Source organism: Buceros rhinoceros, unplaced genomic scaffold (genome assembly GCF_000710305.1).
Source record: "Buceros rhinoceros silvestris isolate BGI_N320 unplaced genomic scaffold, ASM71030v1 scaffold8639, whole genome shotgun sequence".
Classification (NCBI taxonomy): domain Eukaryota; kingdom Metazoa; phylum Chordata; class Aves; order Bucerotiformes; family Bucerotidae; genus Buceros; species Buceros rhinoceros.
Genome location: NW_010430906.1, coordinates 11,132 through 30,183, shown reverse-complemented (window position 1 = coordinate 30,183; position 19,052 = coordinate 11,132). Strand labels below are relative to the sequence as shown.

The window sequence follows — 19,052 nt, the reverse complement described above, 5'->3', positions numbered from 1 at the left end:
TCTTTCCCTTATCTGATGCAGTTAAAGTCACTGTTAGGGAGAAAACTACCTTTTTTTCCTCTTCATCTCTCTGACCTCTGATTAATTTTTACCTGAATAGCAAACCGTTAGTATAGCTTACGTAACATCATTCTCAGTCCTCCTCCTTTCTGCTTGCCTCTTCTGCTTCTAGGAGCTTTAGTTCTGCTTCATGACTTACCATAGCAAGAAGTTGGGAAAAATGTTTATTTCTACCCCTTTTGAAACTTATTTCTTTGCATTTCTGCCTTGATGACTCAAATCCTGAGGAGTGCAGTCCTTAAAAAGCACAGTGCAGATTATTGGTGCAACTTTGCTTTAGCACCTTACTCTGAGGAGCAAATGCTTCTGGTGGGCCAGAGATTGTTACAGCAGAAATGAATGATATGCTTAAGGGAAGTTTTGGAAAATTAATGCCTCAGTTGTTTCAGAAGGCTTCTGTAGGCCAAAGTTCACCAAGTCCTGTTCTGTTTTGCTAAGATGCTGTTCCCAGCAGAGAAGTGTTGGATCAGTTTGGAAAGAGAGGTGGCAAATTTTTAGAGGGGAGTTGCTTTACTAATTCAGGGTCTATTCTTACTAAGGACCTACTGTAAGAGCATGATTTACCTCATTCTAAAAATCCTAGAATCATAGAACTGTTCATGTTTGGAAGGGACCTTTAAAGATCATCTTGTCCAAACCCCCTGCCATGGGCAGGGACATCTTTCACTAGATCAGACTTGGTTCCCTTTATAGCCCGTCAGCGCACTCTCTGTAAGGATGAGCTTCTACACTGGAGAAGTCATCTTTAAGGCAAGGATTGGTCATGTCTTGGAAAGGTTAGTGTTTTACCTAGAGAAATTACTCAGACTTTATGTTCTGTAGTACATAGGGGCTTTGAAATAGGATATTGAGAGTGGGTGACTTCTTGCTTTGAGGTTACAAAGAAAATCCTCTACTTGAGACTCCAGCCATACATGTCCTTCCAAATTAGGTTTCCAAGGACAGTGCAAGAGAGGCTGAGGGGCAGGCTTGTTCTTCCCATGCAGCAGGAGTTATGGCTTGCTGGCCGTGAGGGGAGTCATGTGAACATACCTCAGCTAATCAGTTCCCCCCAGAGGTCTCAGCCTCTGATGCTTCGAGCAATTGCGGTCTCTTTTTGTGGTGCATGCTTTGCTTTTTTGCATGCTGAAATATGCGGTCTAACTGAAACATTTGGATTTAACACTTCATCCCCAAACTGTATATCATGTCTTTGACAAATGGGAGTTTAAAATACATGATGTATTATTTACTTCTGACCTGCATTGTGGCGAAACTAGAAGTAGTTTAATTTCTTCTGGGTTAGAGATGGAAAATTGGTGAAATTATTATTTAGACGTAATTGCTCATGATACCCTGTATCTATCCCCAAAGGAAGAGTATTTGGAATGCCAAATTTTACTGTCAGCGTTACTGAGATGCAGTAGCGAGTTCATTGGTTTAGTTCTTCTCGACTTTCATGACCAGCGAAAGTATGGAAACCTGGAAAGGATGTTAGCTTGTGAAAGCAACCAACAGCATCCTGGTGCAGTGAGATTCTGCCTTCCCTTGAAGGTGGGGAAAAGTCAGTGTGGGTGACACAGTAAAAGGATCATCTCTGTGGTTAAGTAAGTGGAAACAGGTTTTCAAGCACAGCAGAAATATACCTTCTGAAGCTGACGTGCCCTTTTTGCTTTATGTTAAAAGGGGAAAAAAAAAAAAGAGAGCTTCTACAGAAGGAAACGTGCTTTCTTTTTCAAGGAAGATATTCTTGCATGTATCTCCTTCACATATTGCCATACCTAAAGTTTAAAACAGCAAAGAAATAATGCAAATTGAATGGATACAAGCTTCTCCATCCCAGAGATGTGCATCATTTCTTCTGAAACTCTAGAAAATCTGACACAGGAGGAAGCTTAGGACTGACCTGGCTTAATTACCTCAATTTTAATACTCCTGATACAATGTTGTCAAATAATAAATCATATCCTAGCTTGTGTAGAAAAACATGTATGCTTACGTGAATACTTCTCATTTTTGTCATCTGGAAATGTTCATATGCAATATTTTTTTCTAATAGCAAATTTTTACTTAAAGGTGGACTTGTCATTGAAAAATCTGTAGCAAACTTGAATCAAGTAAAAATTTTTCATGTATCCCTAACTGAAGAAAAATCTTTTAATTGCAAATCCCTGATTGGTGTAGTTTTTTCTCTCAGAATTGGGAACTGCAAAAGCAGACTTTTTTCTGTAGGTAGGATTGTGTATGCCAGCATCATAGTGTAAACAACAGCAAAGGAAATCCACAAGACAGAGAACAGAAATTTACTGTAGGATCTCAGCTGTGCTTTATTAGATCTACAATAATCCCTTGTATTGTGTTTCTGTGGATGCTTTTGAATGCATCGTCTTTTGCGTTGCTTACGACTTAAAAGTAGCAGCTGGTGAGATACATGACGTTTTTACATCGGCATACATTCACAGATTCAGAAAGAGTTAGAAAACCAATTTTCTGTAGCCATTTGATAGCAATAGGATGTTAAAACCATGACGTGGAGTGAACACGCAAAGTCTGTGTTAGCTGTTCAGTATTAGCTAGTTTATGAGGTTGCGTCGTTTGTTGAGGACTAGCTTGTATTCTTTAACCCTTTGCAGAATTAAGGCAAAAAGTGCTTTCTTAATTTTATTAAGAAAGTGTCTCAAATCTAAAAGGTGGTACCCCGATGAATCAAAGTTTTCATGTATTGGACAAAGAGGTTTTTAGCAAGAAAATGGATTTATTTTTTAAATTATTTCCCCCCTGCTTCTGCCCCAGCATCAGTTTACAGCGAGATTACCAGCCAGAAAGTTGATTTAAATATTAGTTACTCTTATAAATGAGAGCACAAAATGGAAGTAATATGGTAGACAGGAGTATGATATATGCTGACGCTTTTTGCATGGAGGGAGAAATCAGTGTCTTAAGATTCTGAAGTGTCTTCCACTTCTGTGTGGTTGGCTTAACCGTGCACAAGAATTAAAAGGCCCAGAACCATTAATTTTACTAATTTAAGATGATTTGCAAACTCTATCGTTTTTTACTTTTTAAAATTTGCTGTTATATTATGATAATAACGTTGTCTTTTTTCATACCATCTGTTAGGGATGGAGGATGATGCTGAATTTCATGAACATATCTTTCTGGAGAAACACCTTGAAGTCTTCCCCAAACAAGGACCTATTCGCCACTTCATGGAACTAGTCATCTGTGGCCTTTCAAAAAACCCATACCTCAGTGTAAAACAGAAAATTGAACACATTGAATGGTTTCATAAGTATTTTGAGGAAAAGAAGGAACTTCTTCAAGAGATTTGAGACTTGGGAAAGAGCTTAACCCTGAAATGAAGAATCATTATGTCAAAATTGATGATTTCTTATAATGGAAATACTGTCAGTATGACCTGTTATCGTGTGACGTGAAAGTTGTATTTTAAATAATAAACTGAAAGGTCATACTTTCATGTGTGTTTGTCCATGTATATGTAGATATTTTTCGATGTCAAAAGAATGAACTGAAAAGTGCAGCTTTTGTAGAATGTGTATGTAAAATCTAGTTTATCGAAAGTGTTGTCTTTTAAATTTGAAACTGATCTTTTGACCATACGAAATTCCAGGTCTAATTCCACTTCCTACACTTGTCACACTTGATACACTTGGTGTATCTTGACAGATTTGAACATCTTTCCCATTCTGGAAAACTTGCAATGCTTTCATTTTCAAAACCTCCTGATACAGCTCTAATTTTGAAAAGCCGTTACTGAGACGGTAACAGTTCGTTTTGCTAATTCATTAAATATGCTGGTATTTGGATGGCATTAATCCTTTCTGTCCTCCTTTCACTAATTATTGGATAATTTAAAAATTTTGGTAACGACTAATCATTTGATTGGAATGTTTGTGAGTTCATCTGCGGAATGAAAGGCTGTTGCATTCTTGAGATGTGTGCGCAGTGTAATAGTGGTGAGTTATGAAATAGTATGGGCAGTCTCTCCTGTCATCCATCCATCCATTCTGAAGCTTTCAACCAACTTCCCATCAGTATTTGTGGTTTAAAAATGAGTCTGGTTGTAAAGTAATCCATAAGAATTCATTAGAACAAGCAGTTTTATGCTTACTACAGTGCTTGTAGCCGAGGCCTTATCTCCTGCATCTTCAGGGTTGGAAGGAGGGCTTGACGCTGCTGGCAAGGAGAGTTGTTGTCTACAGATTGCTGTCACATGATGCCACTGCTGTCTTCTCTCTGGTCCGCTGATGCTGGTGAAGTAACTTTGTATTTTCTAGATTATTCTAATTAAATGTATATGGCCCTTTCTATCTATTAAGCAATTGCAATGCGTTTTACTTCAGTTACTTTCTGTGACATTTGCTGTTACTCGGTCATTCCGAATCCCGGATTACGTCTTGCTGCTTAGCTTTCCAGAATGTTTCCAGCCTCGCGTATCAAGTTCTTCCTTGCTCTCTCACATTCACTTCAACCACTAAAGCAGCTATTGGCCCTATAAATATGCTCCTATCTTTTTCTAACATTTCTTTGTAACTCAAGCAGGAAGGAGGAAGTTACGGTATGAAAATAAAACACCAGCTTCAAATGCAAACTGGTTTTTAAATCAAAGTTGCAAGAAAGCAGATGAAAAATAAATAATGGGCCTTTTTCTGTGACTTCGAATGCTGTTGCTGTGTTGTGCTCATCTGTAGAACATGACTTTGCCTGTTCTGACAAAGGGCAAGTCTCAGGCTGTGGAAAGGAAAAGCAGCTCTTTGACTTTCTATCTGCAAGAACAGCAAAGTTCAAATTCTCCAGAAATTTTCAGAGGATTCCTGGCTTTGGAATGAAGAGAGTGACAATTTTATCACAGCATCTCCATTTAGTCCTAGGATAGTTTCAATTGTGAGTTCAACGCCCACATACTTTTTACTTCAGAAATACCTTTACCAAATTCCTACCAAACTGTGAAGCCCAGCACACATTCTGCTGTATTTCAGGCCTTTTCTAAAACCAGGTACAGTGACTTTGAATTCACCGTGGGCTTCTAGAAGTAGCTTCTCAGTGCATTTGCATCTAACCTGTGTCGCCTTACGAGGGACAGGACACTTACAAGCTCGGCTCTTACTGGAAGAGGTTCGGGAGCATGTGTGAAAGTACTGAATTTCGCAGCACTGGGAGCAAGATGAATGTTATCGATTAAACAGATTCATTAGGAGGTCAGTGCTTCATCATGCTCGTAACAAGAGCTCTTGGTGCTTAGGATCTTTGGAAAGCTGTAGTAATTCCTACTTAGGTGCTTAAATATAGATTTGAGAGTTAATACTAGGCAACAGGATTTGAATGATCAGACCTAGCTGCACATATGTACAGATGCGTACTGGGAGTGCTTAAGGCGCATTAAGAGAGCCCAAGTGGCACCGTTTTTTATGTGTGGGTTTTTTGGGGTGTGCACTACTTAGTAGTCCCAAAGGAGTAGGCTTGCAGGAATTTAAAGCATTGTTTAGAGATTAGTCACTTAGAAGCATAAAAATCACCCGTTTTCTTCTGCAGCCCGAAGAATAAGAGCTGTCAGCTGTCACTCAGAGTGGAGCCAGTGGTGCAGCTAGTGATTCCCATGCTGGAGTCATTTGGGCTTCTCTTATGGTGGTTGGTTTTCCCCGTCTTGTAACTGGTTAAGTGGTATCATGTGTAACTTAATGGACTTGGCATTAGCATCTGTCAAAAGCAAAATAGTATTTGTTTTGTTCTGTGGTTTTGCATTTCCTTGTTTATGCATGAAGCTAAGCTTTTGTTGATGTGCTGCTAATGCTGTACCTTCATGATGTTCGCATTGGAGAGTTGTCTGGTTTTGGGGTGGCTGGGGCAATTGATGCTGCACTGAAACGAACAAGGAGATGGAGCAGACTGATCTGGAGCCACAATTGTGGGGAATGTTGTCTGTGTGTGATTTTTAGGAGACAGTTTTTCCTCTGGATCGACTACAGCAAATATGTAACAGAAGGAGATTGTCTCAGATGGAGATGGCTGAGCTACTGCGAAGTTGCATGCGAAAGTGTAGAGACTCCCTGCTGGTGATGGTGGTAGCTGTTGACAGCACTGTGAGTGATGGTCATGGCTTCCCCAGGTTGGCTGCCACACTGAAGAAGTCCAAGCTTGTTTCCCCCTCCCCGTTTCCATCACACCCAGGTTGTCTTCAATTTTTCCATCTGTCCGGTGCTACCGCAGCAGTTCCAGAGGGTCTCTGGCCATCTTGGAGGAGACGGCGTCACTGGCACAGGCAGAAGACTCGGTAGAAGGCAGTGACTCTGTTGGCAGATTGAGGGAAGGAAGGAAGGAGTCAAAGGGGCTCATATGGTTTTAAAGGTGTCATGGAGAAGTTCAAGGCATAACATTATGCTGGAGGAATGATTGTATGGTTTAGTCGCAAGATTATCTGTGCTGGGACCTCAGCTCTTGGCATTAACCCCTACCAAGCAATTGCGCTGTGCCTGTGACTAACAGGGCAGCTGTACTCCCAAGCACTGGAAGAAAGGTGGCAGTGGCTTAATTTAACCCTTCTGATTTGGCAGAAGGAGCTGAAATGAATGGGAGGAATAGGGAGGAAAGTCGTGTGCATATTCCCAAACTGCAGGGAGTTTTTGCTTAAAGCATGTATTTTTAGATGAAGAGGAGCATTAAAGGAGCCCTGGAGTGCTACTCAGGTCCATTTCTTCTGGTGCTTATAGAGAGAATAGAATTCCTTGTCAGAAGCTTGTGCTTTGATGAGAAGCCTGAAGCATTGTGGCAGTTATGCAAGAAGGACCATGGTATTGTTTTCAATGAGGATTTAAAAATAAATAGTCTCATTTTTGCTGGGTTTGTGAGGATCACCAATAGCAAAAATGATGTTCATGGACAGAGAATGATGACTTCTGAATTGCAGGGCGTGGTTTTCACCGCGGACGCACCTGTGGGTACTTTAGGAAGTCCGGCTGCTGCTGTGATGGTGTTCAGCAGCGGGTGTGTAAATCCAACCCTGCCGAGTGGCTGCGGCATTCTGGTCTCATGATCTCCACAAGATGTCAGTGTAGATTTATTGGATTCCATATAAAATCTTTGTACTGTTGTTCCTCCCCCACACCCCCGGCAGATTAAAGCAAAAACTGTTTTAGAGCTGCACAATAGGTTTGATTGTGCTCTGGAATGTGTCGCCCATGGAGGAGTGACGTGGCCAGTGCTGATGTCCAGGGAGGGGTGCGAGTGACACCCTGAAATGAGAGCAGAGCTCCTGGCAAAAAAGGGCAGTGCTTTGCTCATATCAAGGTGCCCTTATTCCCTTGGGGTCAAGTTGCATATGTGTAATATGGAATATTGCAGTTGTGCAATAAAGTGCTCTATATTTTCCTCAAAGGAAAGCTGGAAGCCTGGAGGAAAACTGGAAGGGCCAGCCTGGGTGACAGGAAGGATCTGAGGGTGATTGGGTCAAGTCATGTATTGGAGAAACTTAACTGCTGGCATGTGGTATCCAAAGCTTGCATTGTTTCTTTACACAGAAAAAAGTGGTCTTGCAACATTGAGCAATGAGCTGTGACCCTGCGAAGAAACCAGGACATAGTGTCCAACCCAAGGGAGTTCTCCTTTGCCTTTTAGCTTTTTTGCATAGCAGTCCCTGCCTGTCAGAGAAACTCTAATGCCTGCCAAGTGAATTCAGATGGATGTCAGCAACAGAGGAGTTTTTCCATGGAAGAAGATTCTCTGAAGCGCTGGCAGTAGTGGTGGAGATGCTGACCCAAGCCCAGGTCTGGTCCCATGTGGGAGGTAGCCTCCCCAGCCAGACTGGGCTTCTCCATGCCCCTGTGCTGCCCACCTCTCCTAGGACTACCCTGCCCTGGGCATTGCTGGGCCAGCTGAGGTTCACCTGAGCTGCCAGCTCCCCTCTGCTGCAGCCGCTGTTTGGAATAGAGGCAGCATGGCCAGCAGCCATGGGGATGTTTCAGAGCCAGCTTCCCCCTCTTCTCCCTTGCAGCTCCTGGTATTTATTACCATTTTCCCAATAAAAGCCAAATGCAATGCAGACCCACCCTTCCTCCCCACCTCTCCCTGCAGCTGGGGCTGTGGTCGTCCCGTGGTACTGGCGTGGCGTGGGTGGCCCCGCTCCCACCACCGTGCTTGAAAACTGCAGGAGCCGCTCAGCGATGATTCATTTATAGTCCCTGGTGCTGCACCCTGTCACCCGCGAGGGAGGGGAGGGAGCGAAAGGGGACAGTATTTGTCAGAGGTGGCAGAAATAGCTGTGTTTCGTATTTCACTGGGGAAGTGGGGAGGCAGGGAGGGAGATCAAGACCAATGCAGTGCTCACCCTGGTTCCCAGACCTGTCTCACAGCAGGGAGGGAAGAGCAGTACCCCATTTTCTTTCTGGGAAAGTATTTGCCCACCTAAATTTGCCTGAGAGTATCCCAGCAGCTCCCCAGCATTTGTGTTGTGCAGATCAGCTAGAGATGGGGATGCAAACTCCCTCTTCCATCGGTGTGTTATGGACCAGCTCACCCTGGGGACAGCCAAGATGACTTTCTGGGGTCAAGGGGTTCCTGAGGAGACATAGTGTTTTCCTGCCCTCCATGCCACAGCAGCCTCTGGGCTTTGCTTGACCAGTGGCCACACTGAAGAGTTATTCTTATTTTCTTGCTGGCAAAGAGGTTTTGTGTGTTCAAGGGCCAGACTCTGCCCCCGTGCTTGCCACTGGCATGGGCCAGCAGCTGGGGTGTGCTCCTGGGCTCCTGGGACAAGGGATGCTCTGCGAAGCCAGGCAGTTTTCAAAGATAAGGGATAATCTTATCTTTAGAGCTGATTTTTAAATAGAATGAATCCTGGTGCTCAGCACACTGCAGTCACGTTGGATAAGGGAAAAAGTGCAAACAAAACAGCCACATGGATTTAAGGGCAAGGCTGTGAGCTTGTTCCTCGGGTTAGCGATTACCCCCTGAAATCAATGGGGTTGCTCAAGCAAATTGCCATTCTGGATATAAGAAGACTTTACTGTGAATTCGCCCTAAGCCACCTTGGTGAGGGGATGTTTGCTTAGTGCTTTCCGAGGGGAAAAATGGAACTGGAGACACATACCAACAGCTGCACCTAAAAACTTCCCAGACCCTTAGACCAGAGTTTATTCCATTAGATACATATATTAGATATGATAGCCTTAACATAGCAGCAAATGCAAAATTCTTTTATAAAACTGGATTTCTTAAAGATGGATTTATCAACCTACAGGCTGTAAGACAGGAAGGGGGGAGGAGGGGGAAAGGAATACTTCAAGTTTAGCTCGATTTTAAGCTGAAAATGAATGGTTCAGCCGTGTTGCTCTCAGTGTGATCAGTGGATTTTGCTTGAAAAGACTTTGTGATCATTGAATTTAAAACTCCTGGAAACAGCACTCTGATGAAATTACTGGAAGTCACTTTTTTCCCCCCTCTCTCCTGAAAGTGACTTCATACTGCAGTTTTTTGAAAAGGGTTGTTTTAGGGCAGTCACAGGATATACAGGCCTGAGTGCAGCAGTGCTGTATCAGATTGGCAGCGATGCTGTGCGACAACATCCAGACCTGTATTGCGCCGCTATGGTGAGAGTGTAAATCCAAGTTTCTGATTGCTCCAAAATCAGAAGCAGCTGCCAGGTGTGTGAAAGGTTGGTTGCCTGAATTCAAGGCTGCAGTCAAATTGGTTCCTCTCTCATTGCAAGATGTGTGACACGCTAACCAGAGCAGCAGAGGGGGATGAAGGCTGCTTAAGGCCTCTCAAGGCACTCCCACGGCTGGTGGGGCTGCTGAGGGTCCTGCTGGGATGAAGCAGGGAGGAGAGGCACTTCGCAGCACTCTGCAGAGGCAGCCGTCCCACTTGCTGTTAATCTTCCACTTCCTCCTTCGGGGGACCTGCAGCATCTCCTCCTACTTTCTAAGTGCCTTCTGCAGATGTTTTAAATGTGACTAGTAAGCTTCCCTGCTGCGAGTGCTGCTCAGCTCTTATCTTACCCCACCACAGGGAAACACCCCTCTAACCTGAGGGGTGTTTGCAAGTGTGAAAAATGAAGCTAAGGTTCCTTTCCCTATCTAATAATTTTTAAAAGATTTGGTGAAGCAAGCTTGGCAGTCTTTCCAGGTGCCTGCTGTGCTTCTCCTGCTTGCCCAGAGCCCAGTGCTGCTGGTTGCCGCTCACTCACAGAAGCCATGGAGGCCTGACCCTGTGTGTTGACTTCCACGGGAGTTTTACCATTAACGTTATTGCTCCCAGTATTAATCCCCATGTGAGACAAGACCGGTACACTTGTTTGGGATGTCAGGCTGGGGCCCCTCACTGTGGGGTTCCTGCTGGAGGAAACTTTATGTCTGTGCATATGCAGAGGAGAGATGTTGGAGGGGATGCACCTTCTTCCAGGCTCCATCGACTCCCTGGCTACATGCATACCATATAATATGTAGGTTTGGTTTGAACATAACCGCCATCCAAGGCAGTTTTTCTGCAGCGTGATGATAATAGGACTGACCAAAACTGTAGCTAAAACACTCAACCCTGATGTTTTGCTGCTGTGAGCTAAGGACTGGGAATGGCTGCTTTTCAAAAGACTCACCTGCGCTGGGTTGCACGGTGGTTCATTTTCTGCATGAAAAGGTGATGGTAAAGAGGGGAAGGGAGCAGGTTGTGCTTTTGAAGGGGCGCGTTTCAGTTTGGCAGTGGGTGGTAAACAAGGTGGGCTTGGGTGGGCTGATGCCCAGCTCCCAGCCTTCTGGTCTGCGAGCCATGGTGTACCTGGCTGCACACCCACCAGCTCAGGACTACAGCTCCCGTGACTCCTCGAGCCCTGGATTTCACAACATTTTAAAAGAAACCTGGGTTTCTCTCTTGGCAGTGGCATTGTTTGGAGGTTGGAAGGGGCACACGAGGCTCGTTTCCAATTCTCCATGGCCATTAGCAATAACTTGTTCTCTTTTCTGAAGCACTTCCCCAAACGGGCGTTTAATCAGATGCCAGTGTAGGAAGAAGACAACTTTCACCCACCTTATCACCGCTGAAGTATTTCAACTGTATTGTGGTTGGTGTGGGGGTTTCTGCATCCCTCCCTGACCTGTTCCCAGGTCTTCTTTTGTTGCCAAAGCATTGTGTCAATAACAGGAACAGGCTTGGGCATGGCCAAGGAGGCCAAAGCTGGAGCTAGTGCCTGGTCAGGAGCTAGGAGGATGTCCCTGCTCCTCTCCAGATCTCCAGTGCCTTGAGACCCAGCAGCCATCACCTCCAGCCATCAACCGGAGTCGAGGAGCTTGCGCTGCACTTTTTCCTCTCACCTAGCCCTCGGAAAAGCACTGAGACCTGTTAATCAGATCTTCTCCCTCCTTCCACCACAAAATAGGGAAGGAAAAACCTGCTGCACTCTTCTCCTAGCCAGGATGGGAAAGAGAAGCTGTGTTTACTTTCCACTGCCTCATGGCTGGAAAGAGGAGGAGAGAAGAGGATGTGGAAGGGGAGAAAGGAGAGGCTCCGTGCACAGGGATCCCCATCAGTGACTGCACTGGGGTCCACTGAAAGCTGAAATGGGCACACAAGGTGAGCAGTCTGCTCACCCACTTGTAGAGAAAATGTTTACTGAGTTGTACAATAACCATACAGAGAGAACTGGGAAGGCGACCCAGAGAAAAATCTGTCCCATCTGTGGTTGTGTCAGGGATGTTGCTGGATGTTATTTATAACATCTAATTATTAGTATTTTTACTTGTCCCAGTTCTTCCCAACCAGAGAAGGTCACTCAAGCCATTGCTCAGGAGAGAAAATGGTATTAAGCTGGTAAAAAAGAGAGAAACTCCTGTGGTTGTTGCTTTTTCTATTGGTAATTTTGCCATTCACGCTTTGGTGGGCACTGAGATTTCCTACACCTCACCTGAACGAGAGTTGAGTGTGGCGGTTAAAAAGAAGGAAGGGTGGAGTGGTACACAGGTATGGATGTTAGTCTGGGTTAATGCTTGCCAAATAATAATAAAAAAATTCAAACAATTTCTAGGTGACAAGCGCCAGGGTGGCAGGTGCTGGGGCTGTGGGAGGGGGCAGGCAGCTGGGAAAGGGGGAAGCTGGCAGAGGGAGCGCAGCCCTGCCTGCCCCTGCCTGTTTCTGTGTGATACCTGGAGTGGGGTGAGGGCCTCTTGGAGAAGGAAAAGCAGCCCTTCCACCCAGATGGGTTGGGTCTGGGGACCAGACAGGACACCAGCCTGGTCCTTGAGAAAGTCATGTGTGTCAGCAGGTCCGGAAGCAACACCAGGGTTATGGCCGTGTCTTGTCTCTGTGGTGTATGGGAGCAGTTGTGGGCACAGAAAGAACACCCCAAGCATCTGATGTGTGGCCTGAGGTTGCCAGCATCAGGTACCCAAGGGGGAGGAGTTGTTACTGCTGTAAGAGGAGGCAAAATCAGGCGTGAGATGTGAAACATGGGAAGAAATTAAAATCCCGTGGCAAGTTTCCCCTGCTTTTTTTGCTCTCCCTGTACTTAAAAAAGAGAAGCTGAGGGTCTGGGGGACTTCCACAAGCATGTAGCTTGGGCTGTCAGCTCCAGACCTACCATATATTGAGCACAAACTCCTTACTTTGCTGTGGTCTGAGGTAACACTGTTGTATGGGACAAACAGTGCCTCCTCTGCCCTGGCAGTGTGACCTTGCCTGGGAGTAAATGACTGAAGCGGCTGTCAGGTAACTACAATAAAAATTAAATGTTGCTGTTAGCACACTTCTCCTCACTCCAGTTCTCATAATTGGGCCAGATAGAGCAGCCACTAATTTGAACAGTTTCTGTGGCTCCCCTCAGACAGTACTTGCAGCAGCAGTCCCTGATTTTAATTTGGCTATGGAAAGACATTACCCTTTTCTGAACCATTTGGTAGACCTGCTCACCCTCACAAACGGTGACATGTGATTTTACTGCACAGAAGCCAAACATAACAAATAACTCATGGTATTTGATAATCCAGGTGACGTAGGTGAATAATTGCCTAGAAACCTACAGGAAGACACTCGAATGCTGGGTTCTGTTGATGGTGACAAATGAGCTGTGAGTATCAGGTTGCATGCTTTGGCTTTTTGCAGGAATGGAGATAAACATTTGAGCCCAAGACATCTAGGGCTAAGTCAGTTCAAAGGTCCCTGAACAAGGGTTTGTCTCTGGGAGGAATGTGCTTCACTCCCCATTAAAATGGTCCTACATGGAGATAGCTATGCTACATGTGTACAGCTATCCATGCCAACCCACGCCACCCTAGAGCTCCTGAAACCCCTGTGTGAATAAGATCCATCATTCATGGACCATGGATATCATGTGGAGTGCAGACCGGGCGGCTTATTAATTTCACCTAGAGCATCTTCTTTAAAAATGTATTTATTTATGTATTTATTTATTTAATTTTCAGAAAAAAATAAGACAATAAGCCAAACATTTAGGACTTAATATATTATTTCCAGCAATGGAGATTCCATAGCATTGCTAGGTAAGTTTTGCAGTGGTTAATTATGCTGATGAAGTCAATGGAGTTACTGTAAACTCAAGTTATACCAGTGTGACTGAACACAAAAACTGGCCTAGTTACCCGAAAGGAGCAGCACTTTGAAGTCTCTGTAGGTCTTTAAATAAAATTATTTTCTAGCGGAACATGCAGAAATGCAAGACTTTTCCCCTAAAGCATACTACAGCAGTCAATCGTTCTCCACTATACCACTGCAATATTAATACCAAATCCAAATTGCACCCATGTTTAAGACAGTTAATTTGACTTATTTGATACGTAATTCTGTCTGTCATCGTTAGGGCTATATTGCTGCTGGGTGTGATAACATTTTTATCTGTTAACTTCCAAGCTGCTGCGACGAACACCAGCTACTCGAGAAATGAGTCAGCTAACTTTCCTTTTAACCGTTTGTTCTGCTCCCTGACGGTGTTATGAATATTGTGGTATGACAAGCCGGTTGACACTCATTCCTTTAAAGCTTATGTAGCAATTTTATTGTCACAATAGGTGTTCTAAAAAACGGGGTCAGAGTTTTGCAGCAGCTGGACAAGAAACTTTTCCTGCTTCAGTGTGAAGACCTGAGTGAAAACAATTGTTTTTATTTACTTAAATAGCATCTTATGATGGAAATTGGTGTTACAGTATCTAGGTTTTTGCTCCCACAGGAACAATTCTTACAGGCTATCAGAATTATCTAGAAACTGCCAAGGCCAATTTGTACTTACCTGGATTATAAGGAAATACACTGCAAACCACTGCAACAAATCATTACTAATCACCATCAATTGGAGTGATTAAAGCTCTGAAATCTCTCTGAAGTTATATTAATGAATGAAAAATTGCACACAAATGGCACTATGATTCTCGCTCCCAGCCAGACGTTGTGCCCCTCACCCCCACTCCCACCCAGCGTGTCGGATGGTTTTCCCTTGAGCTGGGGTCCTGATAAATGGCTTTTCCATCCCAGGTGAAATTTCCACGGGAGGACTGGGGACATTCAACCCAGAGAAAGAAGGAATGCTGTAGCTTGTTACACCCTAAAAAGATGTCATCCCTTATAGACTAGTCACACGCATTTTACTCAGGTACAATATTTTCAGACTAGCTAACTTATCTCTTCACATGTAAAATGTCTGTGGTATTCTTCTTAACTTCCTGTGCCTAACTGCTGGTGCTATGGTTGCTATACATGGCCAAGAAGCTATGCTTTCCCACACCAGATGGGAACAGAGAGCTCCAGCATATAAATATATATATTCTTTTTTTTTCATAATTCACGGAAATATTTTGAGGCTTAAGAAATCTCTTTGATTATGTTTGTTTGGTGTTTCAATCATCTCCTGTGAAAATGCTTGCAAAGGATTATTCTTCTTTCTGGTCCGTGATGATTTACTTAGTCTTCCAACTCAGTGTTTCCTTCATGCTGATTATAAGGGCCTTAAAAACTCCACTGAAATGCGTCATTTCCAGAGGCTGCTTGCTGTCTTTGCTGGGAGAAAACAAGGAATCACACCCCAGAGGATGCTTCCTGGAGGGAGGATGGATCCTTCTCTCCTGGGGCTGCAGAGTGGGGTGACAAGATGCAGCTGTGCCAGAGGCCTGCCATGGCTGGGAGCAGAGGGTGATGGATGCACCTGGGTATGTTCATGACTGACGGGATCTGAGGAAGGCCCCATAAAGTGTAACCCTTAATCCATCTCCTCAGAAGCCCAGAAAGGCTGACATGGTTGGTGGGGTGTGGATAAGCTTGAGCCCTTTGAAGACTGCAGAGGACTACGGTTCCTCCGTGTCTACTGTACCGGTGTGAACGTGGCCTGCAGGACAGAAACCTTTTGTAATGTCCTTGTGTTTTATCCTCACTCAAACCATCCAAAAAAATTTTAAAAAGAAGCCCCAGCTTCCCCAGTGCCCACCTGTCCATGCTCCCTGGGAGACCGACGTGAATGTCCACTGCGCGCTCCAGCTGGGAGGCAGAAGATGTGCCCACGGACGTCTTTGCACATGCCAGGGAGAGCCGTGGTGTAATTGCTGAGTGGCAAATACCAGTTTATCATGTTCTGTGATCCTTCCTCATGTACACCCGTTTTATATGCTTCTTTCCGGTTTAGAGGGGAGATTATCTCAGCCCATAAACACCCCTGTGGCAAGATAGCTTTGTGCAGTTCTCCTCTGTGTGGCAGAGGTAGTGGTGAGGGTGCCCAGTGTAAGGAAACCTGTGCACCACAGGACCTGTCCTCTGGGTTGCTCTGCTGGTGAGTGCCCTTTTGAGGCCATCTCCTCCAGCCGCTGTGCAGCAATAAACCACGTCCGCACTGCGTCTGCAGCGCTGAGAGCACCTTCAGCTCAGTGGGGATTTGCAGCCACTGGAAGTGGCTTTGCTGGGAAGAGATGTCAACACCTGTTTTAGGATGCTTTCTTATCCCAGCACAGCATGGATGTCCCTCAAAGGCTGGGAGAAGTGACCCAGATGGAGTGCATCATATCTCCCCAAAGGGTGTTGCTGCAAAGCAGTGTTTATTGATGCAATTGCTTCTTAGTGACAGGAACAAGGGAGGTGTGTTCTAATGCAAAGCGCCTTTAGCTTCACCATAAGCCCCTGTGTGGGAGGATTGCTCCGCTGTGGGTCAGCCCTGCTCCTCTGCACAGCCACTGACCCCAGGTGCTGCAGGATCGTTCCTCTGGCTCTGGCCAAAAGTCACTTGAAACCTCTCCTTGCTGCTGGTGTACCACCTTGATGGAGACGATGAGCTGGACTGATAATTGTGTCTTCTGTAGAACAATATATAAGCAGGCATTTGAGGAGAAAGAAACAAGTGAGGGGACAAAAAGAACCTGTACTTCTCACAGTATCAGGATACTAGTGCTTGGCTAACAGGCTGATGCAAGCTGGCGTTGTTTCAAGCCAGAAAGTTTTAAAAGAGCAAGAGGGCCAGCTAGTCTTGGAGGCTGATCATCTTCCTCCTCTTCTAAAAGTCAAAGGACTGTCTCCCTAGTAGGTCTACTTTGATTTAATACTCACCCGAAAGGAATCAGGAGTGCCTCCACAGGCACCTTAATGCTTCTCTGAGCCTACAGTTAGTTCATCACTACAAACATGCACATGGTTCGGCATATGCTAGAGTTTCAGCTTATGGGGTATCTCAGAGCATTTTGTGCTTCATTTTTTTCACGGTCTTTGTAAGAATTCCCTATTTTTACCCTCAGCTGTTATTTACTAAGTTAAAGGGATGCACTTGCAGAGGATACTCATCCCAGCTTACCTGGATGGCTGCCTGAGAGCCTCCATGTCTGTTCTTACGTTCAGGAGCACTTGTCCATGGTACAGCTTCTTTCAGAGAAACCTGGAGTCTGACCCTAGCATTGCGCCTCCATTCCTGTGAGCAGTTTTATGGTTTGTATGTTTGAGGATGTGTTCTGCTTTTCTACCTGTCTTGTTCACAAATACTCTCTGCTGAAATGACTAACTCTGAGCTGATCACAAGATGCTGTGTTCAGCAAAAGCAGGTTTGCTCTTCAAAACCTTACCTTCTGCCTCTTGGTGCAGTACCACTTTGTGAATCACTGTCTCACTTCAAGAGTCCCATTCATAGTCAAGATGATGTTTCTTGCACTGAACATAACTGTCTTCTGAAAAGTCTCTCCTGCTCCTCTTTATTCTTGCCCTTTTTAACTGTGCAGGTTGTGCATGCTCCACTTCTCAGTAGGTACTAGAAGCCCTTGTCTGAAGACTCTCGCAAAAAGATTTTTCATCTTGTAAGTATAACAGAACTTTGGAGAGTCAGACACTGCTAGCGTGTGTTTCCTTCCATGCTTTAGACCGTCTTCTCTAAGATCATTCTTGGTGCTTCTTGATGGTGCCTCTCTGCACCCAGAGTTTCCATCCCCTTCCTGCACACATTGCTTTAAAGTAGTTCTTCCTACCTTCGTGAAAAGAAAAAAAATCCTCTTGCCATGGTCACTACATTCCCAGGATGCTTTGATGCCCTGGAATTCCTGGTTGCTGCTGCAAGGTTCCCGCTCTGCTTGTCGCCCTGCTTCCCCATTGCTTTTCGCCCTGTCTCCACTTCCAATATGAAATCAGCGTTCCCCGCTGGTAGATAAGGTGAGCCCTGCGGCTGAGCAGCTAATGAAGCCAAGTCTTTCTTATAATAACAGGATAACAGGTGAAAGGAGCAATATGAGGGTGGAAAATCTACTTTGCTCTGTAGTACCAGTATCTGCTGACTCCATCTGCAGCTCAAAAAGGAACCACAAGAATGTTCTGGTCTCCTAAAGGCCATGGGTAATTCTGGCTAAACTTCATGCAGGGCGTTCAGACTTTAAAGTCATTGTGAATCTTCTCTCCCTTTCCACTGGCACCAGCCCGTTTTCAGGTCAACATATTAATTTTTAAGCTGCTCCTAAGTCTACAACACTGGTATGGCATTTCAAAATAAATTCAGTAGCAGAGGTTCAACAAAGCTCAGAGATTACTAATTAATATAGCTTTTATCAAAGCCAAGTACAGAGATGCTTTTAAATAAGTCTTTTAATAGTACCATCAATGCTATTATTACACAGTACTATCAAACATAAAATTTTGCTTGTAGCTGTGAATTTATTTTACAGAAAAGAAGATGGTTTGCAGTTCCAGCTGAAGATCTTCCTGGTTAAGAAACAGTGCCGTATATAGCATAGATGCTGCCTTTGATTTCTTCTATGGAATGATGTGATTCACCTTTGTGTAAAGAAAATATGCACTCTCTCAATCTTCACTGCTGTTGGGCACCTGTGAGTCATCTCAAAACTTAGGCATATGTGAAATTTTTCCATCCAGAACTGAAGTGATGGCACTAGCCAATACATTGTCTTCAAACACAGGAATTGCCTCGAAAGTATCAGTTGATATTTGACATAGAATGGATCAAACATTTGACAAGCCATAAAAGATCAGTTGATTGACAACTGCTTTTTTAAAATATTACTTTGAGGGAGGGCTTTCTTGGTCAATGTCCTGCCAGTGGTGCAATTGTAAAGTTTGAGCCAGAGCCAAAGCTTATCAACTCTTTTGCTCATTGACATTGCTCTGATGTCTGATTTTGTGGGGGTTGAGATTACCCTTGGAGAATGAGCAGAGACTATTGAAGCAACTGCACGTATCTCTAGCACCCTGCAGGAAGGGTGGGCTTTGCACCCAGCAGTAGAGGTATGAAGGTAACTCGTGTCCAGGTCAGCGCTAGCTCCTCTACATTTTTCCCATCAAGGCAAAGCAGAGGACTGCTCAGCTCTCCTGGCTTTCAGTGAATTTCCTCTGCTTGTTTTTCTTCCTCAACTACAAATGAAGCCGAAACTGGTTGGCAAGGTTGGCAAGGACCTAAACATCAAGTTTTAGTGGCTTGAGTCATGGCAGGTGAATCTTACCCACATGCTGAACTGCTAAACGAAAGGTGCGCACAGGCTCTTAAACGCCTGTCTCCCCAGAAGCCTTGGCCAGCACAAAAATGACTTGAAAGACGC

General features: G+C 44.6%; 1 protein-coding gene across 1 annotated transcript in view; it reads left to right on the top strand.

The window, feature by feature from the left end:
- Window positions 1-3,371, top strand: part of MRPS31 (mitochondrial ribosomal protein S31) — an 18,434-nt gene extending 15,063 nt beyond the window's left edge. The window contains exon 6 of the mRNA XM_010143192.1: window positions 3,160-3,371. Coding sequence (XP_010141494.1) covers window positions 3,160-3,371 — 212 coding nt within the window. The remainder of the gene's footprint in view (window positions 1-3,159) is intronic.
- The last annotated feature ends 15,681 nt before the right edge of the window (window positions 3,372-19,052 follow it).